Raw genomic sequence first — 11508 nt, forward strand, 5'->3', positions numbered from 1 at the left:
TTTGTTACTGTGGAAAAGGGTAAAATCTCTAGTAGGGTTTCTTTTGCAGCCTTTCAGTCATTGCAGCAAGTCTGATATTCAAGCTTGTGACCTACTCTACACCTTAGAGCAGCAAAATTTGCCCTTAAGCGAGGGATGAGGTTATCATTCTTAAATGCAAGTTTGTGGGTTTAATTTGGTTCTTTCTTACATCATCACTACCTCACTCATTCATGCTTTTAGCATTCAGGAAAAACAAGTTTGATGTTTCATACACACTTAGAAGATGAATGGGTTTTAATCTTTTTTGCTCCCAGTCCAACAATTAGGGGATATAGAATAGTCTCACCTGCTATTCATTTGCTACCCTATTCATGATTCTATTGACTGTTGTCTGGGCAGCTTTATTTCCTGGTTGCTTTTTTTTTTTCCCTTTTATTGCAAATAACTCATTATTTAAACACATGAAATAAAGGCTCCATGGTGTAAGAAGGAAAGCACTTATATATTGAGTCAGCTGCAGCATACTTAATGAAAGCTTGATTTGTCAGCCTCAATTCCTAGAATGGAGCTTTAAACTGTTTAAAATCATGTGCATTTATTTTTGTATTCCAGATGCCCAGTTTAACATCTCACCTCATGTATTTAGGTGACAGTATTGTACAAGATGACAAAGTCATTTTTGACAGTAGTTGTTAATATATTATGTATTTTATTTCCTTTTTGTAAGGTGAAGTTGATGATGCTTAAAGCTGCTTCCAACACTTGGGGCACTGCCCAACCCTAGGACTACTGCTTCCCTGACTGGAGGCTGAATTGACTTTGTAGGCACCCTGGCTTTCACTGCATTTATCTCACTGTCTACTGATACAGGAAAAACATAACCAACATGAATGAGCTCTGTGGAGTTTGTCCCGACCTTACTTAGTCCAGTGCTGCTGATCAACTCCTACCTGTGTTGTGTATTTCCTCTGCGATGTACATGCCTTCTCTGTAAGTTAATCCACCTAGGACAGGAGTCCCAGTTGCTGGAGCCAGTGAGGGATCGAAAGCATCAATGTCAAAACTCAGGTGAATTGGTCTCTGTCTCCTGAGACAGAATAAAATGAAAAAAGCAACCTCAGAACCTTAAACATTTTCTATTTCTTACTGTCCAGGCTGATTAGCAAAGTAGCATCATGCTTTATGATGCTGAAGTTCCTCCCCAAGTCCTGCACCACATCTTGTACGCATTGGCGAAAGATTTATTTGTTTGGGTTTTTTTAGTGTATTTGGACTCTGAAACATCTCTTAGCTCAGAACTTTCCCCAGTACATGTTGGGAAAACAGAAGTTTGTCTTTCTAGTTTCACTGAGCATCCACTCAGGTGTAATTTTGCTGGAGACAAGTACTTTATTTCTAAGTATCTTATCTGGTATTTGGCTCATTAGTTGGAAGAATGTAGAGAAATGCCTGGTATAATTCAGCCTTTCTCCTTCTGTACAGAAAGCCAGGGTGAAAGGCTGAAACAGTGTTTCACATGGCATCTAGAATGGAGGAAGTGCCAAGCGTGAGGATTTCCTACCCTATCAGGATAAATTTTCCTAGCTCATCAGGATACCTGGGGCATTCTGCACCTTTCAGGTCAATAGTTGAAGGCTGCCTCCAAACTCTGCCGTGTCAGCCTAGCTGATGAAAAAGTGAAGGATAATCTCAAACTTAAGTTGTTAGTTACTGAGTACATGAAGTCTGGCAACTGATGACTCTAATAAATTGGACACTACTTGTCAATTTAAGTGGCAGACTGTGTACTTCCAACGTTGTGCAGATGCTCAGTAGGGAGAAGCATCTGGATTAGCAACTTCTTTACTTGGTATAGCTGCAGCTACGAAGGATGAGCACACCTTTAGGTACAACAGCATGCAGCACAAACACATGGACCTTGTTCTGCTTACAGGACTTTGTTCTATGCTGTGGGAAGAGTTTACCCTTTCTAACCGGTCCTCTCCATGTGTCCCTAGATGAGCAGGATTTGCTCCCTGATCTGGTTCCTTGACTTAAAGAAGGTTAGCGAAGACTTGGGAACTGAACTTAAGTAAGGAAGTGGTTACAGTGACCCTCACAAGCTGAACTGAAAGTGGCAGTTGTCATCAGGACAGCACATGTGAGCACAGTCTAGGGACGAAGCCACCAAATGCTTATGTCTCATGTTGAACTACCTCATGTAGTTAGCTGTACTATCAGCTGAATTCAAGTCACTGTTAAGTTGCTACAGACCTGTCTTTAAAAGTATGATGTATAGCCTGGACTCTGAGTTGATTCAAACATCTTGTCAAACTGCAGCAAAATGCAGAAGTCCTCAAGAAAGAGAACAAGCTATATAAAGCAGAGCCACAACTGCAGTGTAACCCATCTTGCAGCTTTTTGCCAAACGCCATGAAATGGTTCTAGTTCAAGATACGGAAGCTAAGGACTAAAGTCAGTGCTAAGACCTCACTATTTACTGGCACAATCACAGTTCTGTTAGGCCACCTTACATCAAAAGTAAGGCCTTACTTTCAGGAAAGTAGATATTCAGAAATGGATGATGAGTAGTTGAAATCAGATAATAGTTTGTTACCTGCCCATAAGTTGTTCAAATGTTCTTTCCATAACCTTCTGAATTCCAAGGCGATCAATATCCCTCATTGAAAAATACTGGATGTCATAGTTCTTCAAAATATAGCTGTTGAAATAATAGTAATAAAAAAAATCATTACTGGTCTAAGCTTAAGCCTCGCAACCCTTGTGAACAGCCACATGTGGAAAGAAGCTCATGATTTCAGCCTGAACAAAAATCCTTTAACTAAACTTACTATTCAGCAGGATCCACATCCCTCAAACCAATGTACACAATATCAGAAGCTGAAAGGCAGGGCTTTAGCCAGGAAAAGCCAGGAAGTTGTGGTACCTGCAAACAAAGGTTTAGTATTAGGTTGATGACATATAAAACAAAATTGCATTAAATGCTTCCCTCAAAATTTTATATTTATTTATAGCATCAGTTCTCTGTCTGAACAGAGAAACTTCATCACTTGAGAGGTTGGCTTCCTGATTTAATCAATCCTTACCTTTGTCATACCATTTACCTGAGTTCAGTGTTAATGGATGAAGATTTTAACTCTTCTACATTTTCCAGTTTGAAGAGGAATAAAAAGCCCAAAGCCACAAGTAGTCAGCAGCAGTGAATGTAAGGGGGGATGGTAATAAAACTAGATACCCAGATGTAGATACCTTGTACAGTGCATTTAACAGTAATGCTGTGTAACTTACCCAGTACATAGTACTGAAGTGGAAGAGTAAAATCGAGGTGCTTCTGTCTTTTTAGGAGAATCACCAAAAAGTCATGCAAACTTTTGTTACAAAACCAATGTTAAAGATGGACAAATTCAAAGTGAGTAGTTGGGGACGGGGGGTGGGAAGAGCATGACAGGAAGTTGGGACTCCACACTGGGCTGCATATGACTGGTTTTTAGTCTAGAGCTGAAGAGAGCAGGTTTAGGACAGCAAATGGTAGATGATAAGGTCATCATTTTCAGCTTTGGTAATTAAGTAGTCATGAGATGCAATTATAAGAATCCTTCAGTTAGCAATAGCTACTCATTTTAGGACTGCTTTAAATTAACTCAAATTTCTCTTCTTCCTCTCCCAGCTCTGAAAACGGCTACAGCCCAACACAGCTGTCAAGCAGCAAGAAGGCTGTTTCCCTTTTATACTTAATTACTAATTACATTGTAGTTACAACATTCAGATTTGGTTTTAAAGGCTAACACACCCATAGCTATATTTAATTACATTGGGATTAAATAAGCACATATTATAAAAGTATTTGTTACTCTGGGACAATGACCTGAAACTCTTCTGCAGTCATGGATTCGAAAGAGGGAAAAATGAATTGGGAAAAATGAATTAGGAAAAATTCCTAGGAAAAATTCACTAGGAAAAATAATTCATGTCTCAGAAATGAAGCTGTATCTGCAAAACTTATCACCATACCGTAAGTTGAGGATAGTATTGATAATGTTGTCAGTATCAATGATTTAGCAGATTAATCCTGCCATTTTTAATTCTACCTCTTTAAATAAAGAAAATGGAATGCCTTTACTTCTTCTGGTAGGCTCTGTTCTTACTTTGTTGCAATAGAAAAGAAGTTACCTGTAATAAAGCCAAACAGACATCAGAAAAAGGTGCAGGCATTCTCACGTAAGTCATTAATAGGTTTTGAATTTAGTTTGAATGGTTCCAGGAGCCCTGACACTCATGCTTGGTTTAAGGAACACCAGCCAAGGGATTATGTTCATCAATATTTTCCTTTAAAACTGCAAAATTAAACATTTTAAAAAAACCCTGAAGTGCCACCTTGCCTTGAGGAGTACAAAGCAGTGCTCCTGTGAAGCTACCTGGGCAAACAAGTACCAGCTGTCAGCCTGTGAAGGGACTGTGCCAGCAACACCAGGGTTTGTTCTACAGTGACCTGGCCAAATGCTTTATTCTATTTCATAGCCATACTTGATGTTGTCTTCTGTGTGGGGTCACTGAATTTAATAGAGCAATGACCAAGCTCCTTAGCCTTGGATACATAAGGGATTCTGAAAACAGGTGCAATAACCTAAACTGAGGGACTTGAAGCAGCCCTGGAGCATTCCTGGGAGTTATGCTAATTTAAGCAGTTGCTGCCACATCAGTTCCTGCTGTTACCCAGTGCCAGGACAGCTGTTTGTAGGTCGTGCAGTGAATGAAGGCTAGGACTTGATGTGACTCAAAAACTAACAAAGGCAGTGCTCCTGAGGCAGTTCTCATGCAATCCCACAGAAGGTTACAGCAGCTAAACTGAGCTGCTGGCATGGGGTCAAGAACAGGCTAAACAGATTGTGCCACCAAGAGGGGCCTGTGTTGCACAACTACCTCTGTCTCATGTCCTCTTAATAGGGAATGAAGGACAAGGAGCCTGGAGATGCTGGAAGAGCAGTACCAGTTAGAGAAGGACAGTGAACCAGGAAGATAAAATGTAATCATGCAGGCTGTTTTGCTCTCTATGTCCTCAGAGGAGCTGTTGTGTAGACAGGAAGCCAGGTGCTAACTTGCCTTCCTGAGACTATTAGGTCGGTGACCAAATCCTGTGATCCAGAGAGAGAGTTTGGTTGAATAACAGGAGCCCACCCAGAGAAGCATATGTTCACATGTGTGTTATGGTGGGAGGGCTTGCTCAAAAAACCCTTCACAGCATGAATGAAAGGAAGGAAGGAGATACAGGGCTCACTGCAAAATCTCCCTTGGCTTCTCACACTGCTATGCTATGTACCCTTTGACAAGATAGAAACCTCTTCAAGAGGCAAAGTGCAGCTGGTTGGTTTGTCTGTTGTGTTGAGAAAAAAGTTATGCTTAGCTCTGCATACAGACTAACATAGCCTTTTTGCTGGCGACAGGCAGTTTTAGGATTTAAAAAGAATCCTTGCAAAGCTGTCAAGAAAGGACAGTAAAATTTCTTGCCCCATTATCAACACATCTGCTCTACTAGATGAGAGCAAGAGCACAAGCCAGATGCCCCTGTTCTCACAGTAAAGTTCCCTCTCATGAGCCAGACAGGTAGCCAGGCAACCTACTGTCAAAAGCATATTCTACTACTGCTAAACAGGTGTTTAAAGATTTATACTGTTGTAGAAGCCACCTGGTACCAGCAGGAGAGATGTTGGGTTTCTTCCCTCTAAACAGGAATACAGTAGGCTATGAAAACCCTCTAAACACGTACATCCCTGCTGTGTGGCTGCAAATACAGGTTGAGGGGCTTGTGTCAGATGTTCTGCGTAGGCTTCCTGACCTAAAATAGGGCTTAGGTGGGCTTGAGACAAGATCTCATAACAGCACCACCCCTGACCAACTCACCTCTGAGCGTAGCCTCATCTTACTCTTTCTTCACTACTGCTGCTGGCGAGAGGGCTACTCCCCCTCTGACCCCAGAGAGCTCACAGTGTTCTTTTAGCAGCTTAAAAACAAAAATTTAAAAAAAAATTCAAAAAATCTTGCTTTTCTGTGCTGCTCAAGAACCAGAGCCCAGCAGAGCAGAAATCAACAATGTATACACCCAAAGCTGATTCGATACCTCTGTCCTACTGACAAAAGAGGAAAGCAGCATATCTTGTTCTACCTTTCTCCTCCTTCCTTAGCTATCAAAGAACTTGGCTTGGTTTTGTTCTTACCAAGGCATAAACTGTTCACCTTAGGTAAGCTCCAAAATTCACAAGATTTTCTCTTATCTGTCCTGCGGAAGTGAGTACAGTTGCCAAAAAGAAGAGTATCCCACCCTTTAAGTTGTGGGCAAGAAACTAGAAATACAGTAGCCTTTTATATTAACCTTCTCATGTCCTGGGGTTATTTCAAGAAGCCCCCTTAATTTTGCCTTACTTTGGGAATATTAGCATGTTTGTATAGACTATATAAGGATTATTAGAAAGAGAAAAGTATGTAGAAGCACCAAATTACTCTTAACTTGTGGACAGAATTCATTCAAAAGAATTTGCAGGACAAAGCAGAAGAGCTTTACTAGGTGATAGCAATCTTGCTGTACCAACAGATACTAATGCAATGTTACCTTCAATAACCATAAAGATGATAAGCATGCTTGTTCTTACTTGGAAGAGGCATACAAAGCACTCCCAAAATCTACCAGAGAGAAAAAGAAATCTAAGAGAAATAACTAGCAGGCCAAAGTGCCAGAATAATCAGGTTTTCTGCAGCTCCAGCATGCAGTTGCTGATCCTGCCCCCATTTTCCAGCATAAGCTTCAGTAGAAGCAGATTGTCATATCCAAGTTCCAGCTGTAAAGGCCCTGGCTATTAATGCATCGGCTGCCACAGTAATGTCCCTGTATATGTTACAGCCAAAAAGGACATGCAGGCCTTTGGTCAACCTACTGTTTAGCATCTTGACAGTAGCATAATTGGCCATGCACATTCCATGTACCCCAGTAAACAGCTCTTTTTAGTAATTTGACCTCTTTCCAAGACAAAGATACTCTCTTTACAAGCACCTGGTAAACAGGTACAGGTGTTGTGTTTTGTATTTGCCAGTGGAGCCAACACCTGAGCAGCCAGTTAGGCAATATCATGCAGGAGGAGCCCCTGTCTGGCCCTAATATTGTCAAAACATGCAGGTGCCAAACTAAGCAGAAGCAGGGAGCAAGGTATGCAGGAACGAGCTGTTACTGGAGGTGAGCTTAGCACTGCTCTCAGACATAGCTGCAGGGAGGGTCCCTCTTTTGCTCAGTTGATGGAATTGCTGCCATTGCACACCTTCAGCACCAGCTCCACTCTTTACAAGGGAACAGCATCATGGCCAGCTTCTATATGCAGTGTGTGTGAACTCTTGCTTACTGTACAGCCCACTAGTGTGCTAACACAAAGAAAAGCTTTTTTCTCATTCTTGTCTCTAAGTGTGCATATATTTGTGTCTGCATGTGTGTGTGTGTGCACTTGTGTGTATATATATGTGCATGAATACACCCACAAATAATACGTATTTTTCCTTGTACAAACATAAACAAGGTCTGTATTAGCAGCAGGTAAGAAAGCACCTCATACCAGAAAAAGTAAAATGCTCAGAGGGTTTCAATGTAGGCTAACTTAAACCACGACACTGTGTGAGCAAGGCACTTACTTTATCTTGAAGCTCTCTCAAGAGAAATGAGAGAGGTTGTCCATGGAGGCTTCCAGACTGAGTTGTGAGAGGGGTGTTTATATCAGCATGTGCATCCACCCAGATCACACCAAGGTGTGGGCATTGCCGCGCATGGCCACTGACAGAACCAAGTGCCAAGCTGGAAGTACAGTAGCAAAGTCTTTAGTCACCATTTCTCCACCAGAACAACTACAAGGACAATGGGAAGTCTCTGCAATAAGAAACTTGCAAGATGATGCAAATCAACAATGTTGTCATGCTTCAACACATCAGACATCTGTGACAATAAAGGGTGCATCCCACACAAACTGCATCTCACTGTCATGATTCCAGGAGACTCCAAGTAACTCTACAGGACTGGACTAGTACTGACAGATGAGAAAGAGCTCTTTTCTCTCTCCACTGTCACCCTTCCCCCACCCTAATCTTCACCTGTTCTTGCTCCGGATGATCTTTTAGAAAATACAGTGTGCTCACTCAGCAATTGTGCTATTCACCCATTTTTTATCCCACCTTCCCCCACAATTCATTCTTACATGCTCTACCTTCTTCAACCAATTCTCAGACCAAAGGTTAGTGAAAAAGACAAAGAGATTCACATGTCGTAAGATCTATTACAAAGTGGTCTGTGTGTAGGCATTACAAAGCCATCCTATGAGTTGATGTCCATCCTGAGAGTTGAAGGGCAAAAGAGACACATCACTAAATATTCAGCAATACAGAAACAACAACAGTTCTTAAAGGGAACTGATCACACACTCTCCCAAACAGGAAAACATCATTCGCATACCTGCAGATCACAGAAGTCTGGAGCTAAGCAGTACTGTCTTACGAAGTCAGATTTTTGTCTTCTGTGTTCCACCCTAAGAGCCCCAGCACTAAAATCAGAATACTGCTACCCTATGCTATTGCCAGGAAATGACCCCAAGTTGTTCTCACTATCCCCTTATTTTTCAATTAAATTCTTATACTCCAAGTGTCAACCTGCAGTATGCACCATGGATTGTTTCTAGTTCAGCTCACCTGTGATCACCGCCTATAGTCACACAGCTGTGCCCAGCAGCTACTGCTCTGCTTACAGTATCAGCCAGCACCTGGCTGGCTAAACCCACCGACCGTGGGTATAGGATCAGGTTGTTGTACAGTTCATCGTTGGGAACTGGAGTGAAATTCAGGTCTCCAAAGTCATACACTTGGCATCCTGGAAACACAGCAGCAAAAGAAGAAAGTGAATTACTTCAGTGCCCAGGGAAATATTCAAAATATGCTCCCCCCAGAGAATCAGTTGGGCAAGTAGGAAAGGAACAACTGGAAGGGAATGGATTCATTTGAGAATTTGCGTGTCCTTGCAAACAGCCCTGTTCCAACTTTACAGACTAGAAAGCTTAAGACAGTATTGTTGCTCAGTTTAGTGACAAGATAAAACCACCATAGAAAAAGAGCTTGGGGTTTTTTTAATTATTTCTTGGCAATTTTAACATGAAAAAGTACAGTTTGTATTGCCATCTTGCTTCCCAATTAGACAGATTGTATACAGCCTTAAATGAGCTCAGTTGCCCATAGATGCCCAGGATTGTGCATTTCATTAACTACCTGAGTGCTAACAGTTAGCTTCCATTTTCAAACCCCACAAGAATCCAAGCACAAAGGCGCCAAGTTACCAGTAATGGAAATTGCCTTACAGTACTTCCAGGCACCTCCACGGAGGATGTGCTAGTGCTCTGTAGGAGAACCTGCCCATTTTCTCAACGCAAGATGTTCTGGAAGGTATTTGAATTCTGAGGCTTTGACACCAACCCTCTTTAAGAACCTGTCATTGCCAGTTACAACTTAATTGGCTGTTGAAGCCTGACAACTTTTCTGGGTCTAAGACTCAGCCTTTTCTGTTTCTGTCTACTTCCCCTGAAAGGGAGTCACTTCACAGATGAGGAAACAAGGGAGCATATTTATTAATTGGCTGCATTTAAAGTTTAATTCTCTTTCACACACATTATAGATTATCCTTTGAATACATTAGCCTTTGAGGCTCTGCTGTCCAATACCAAAACTTCTAAGAGGCCAGAGCCTCTCAGTTTCAGATAGGCCTGTTGCTGCAAGCACTGATGAGGACTGTGAACACCCCAAGGTATTTACAGCTACACTGATAGCAGCTTTATAAGTCAAGACCACCCTGAATACCAGTCAGACCTGTCCCATTTGTTCCTCAGAATCACTAGCCTAGTCAGTAATTGTGAGAATGAGGTGGCTGGGAAATAGGCAAACATACTTTTTATGGGTATATGTCAAGGTATTTGTTAGAAGAGGATATATCAGCAGAGCACAGATAATTAACAAAAGATTAATTAAATGTAGTCTCAACAACTGAGAGAAAAACATTACCTACAGAGATCTAAAGCAGCAAGCAGGACCATGACATACCACTCCCTGGTTTTCAAAAGGTAACATAAGCACACAACAGCATCTTTTTGCTTCCTTAGGCAACACCTAATGAGCTAGCAGGATGAAGGCTGTGGAATTTTGGTCCTATTTGGATGTGCTATCTGATCTTCATGTGACCACTACATTTTTTTACCCTCTGTTTCATTCTGCTGCTGTGCAGAATCAGTAGAGACTTGCAAGTTCTGACAGATGCTCAATAAACATCAAGAATATTTCTTTAATGTGTGTCTTTCTGCACGGCTGCTGCTCACACACATGCACACTGCTGCACATTGCAGTATTGCCAGGTTTGATGAAAATACATGTGTGTGACCAGAAGACAAGTTTTAGAAGCAAGACTTCAAATGCATTGCATCATTTAATAGGTATCAAGAGCTGTTGGAGATGCTGTTCAAGTTAATAATACCTTCGATCTAATACCTCTGACATGTGCAGGAAGTAAATCTGCACTTGGGAGTGGTGTTCAGTGACTTACACATTGCGAGACAGCACATTACACAATGTAATGGAAGAAGGGACTGCCACTTACATTTTGTTCTGCCTTACACGGTGTCGTGGTTCAAACCCAGCCGGCAACTTGGAACCACGCAGCCGCTCGCTCACTCCCCCCCTTTTCCTTCCTCCCCCTGCTCCCGGAGGGATGGGGAGGAGAATTGGAGGAATGTAACTCCCACGAGTTGAGATAACAGCTCTCCAGTAACTAAGGTATAATACAAACCACTACTGCTACCAATAATAATGATAAGAGGAATAACAAGGGAAAAGGACACAACTGCTCACCACCCGCCGACCGATACCCAGCCCGACCCGAGCAGCGATCTGGGCCTTCCGGGTAACTCCCCCCAGTTTCTATACTGGGCATGACGTGCTGTGGTATGGAATAGCCCTTTGGCCAGTTTGGGTCAGGTGTCCTGCCTCTGCTTCCTCCTGGCTTCCCCTCCTCTCTGGCAAAGCATGAGACTGAGAAAGTCCTTGGTCAGAGTAAACATTACTGAGCAACAACTAAAAACATCGGTGTTATCAGCATTGTTCCCAGACTGAAAGTCAAAAACACAGCACTGCCCCAGCTACTAAGAAGGAGAAAAAATGACTGCTGTAGCTGAACCCAGGACACACGGCATATATATGCACATTGCAGTATTTTTATCCATTAAAGGATAAAAGAGAATGAAAGGAAATTGCATCATGAAGCTACATCTTTAGATCAGTGTAAAACAAAGAACCAACCATGACACCTTTCATAGTTCTTTAAGGAATCAGTTCAGATTCTCCAGGTTATGCTCAAGGCAGGTCAAACATGGCAGACTCTAGGAAGCATGTTTAGAGAAGTAGCACTTGTGTTCAAGAATATTTTCTTTACAAATGGGGTTAGGGTAAGGCAAAAAGACTTGGTTCAGC

At 41.9% G+C, this 11508-nt stretch overlaps 1 protein-coding gene across 1 annotated transcript in view; it reads right to left on the reverse strand.

Annotated features, from left to right (window-relative positions):
- ARG2 (arginase 2) overlaps positions 1-8872 on the reverse strand; it is a gene marked incomplete at its 5' end in the record, with an annotated part of 9109 nt that extends 237 nt beyond the window's left edge. The window contains 5 exons of the mRNA XM_010022151.1: positions 933-1069; positions 2579-2683; positions 2814-2908; positions 7651-7810; positions 8695-8872. Coding sequence (XP_010020453.1) covers positions 933-1069; positions 2579-2683; positions 2814-2908; positions 7651-7810; positions 8695-8872 — 675 coding nt within the window. The remainder of the gene's footprint in view (positions 1-932; positions 1070-2578; positions 2684-2813; positions 2909-7650; positions 7811-8694) is intronic.
- Positions 8873-11508: the final 2636 nt, after the last annotated feature.

The sequence above is a fragment of the Nestor notabilis genome, unplaced genomic scaffold, assembly GCF_000696875.1.
Source record: "Nestor notabilis isolate BGI_N333 unplaced genomic scaffold, ASM69687v1 scaffold32519, whole genome shotgun sequence".
NCBI classification, from domain to species: Eukaryota; Metazoa; Chordata; class Aves; order Psittaciformes; family Psittacidae; genus Nestor; species Nestor notabilis.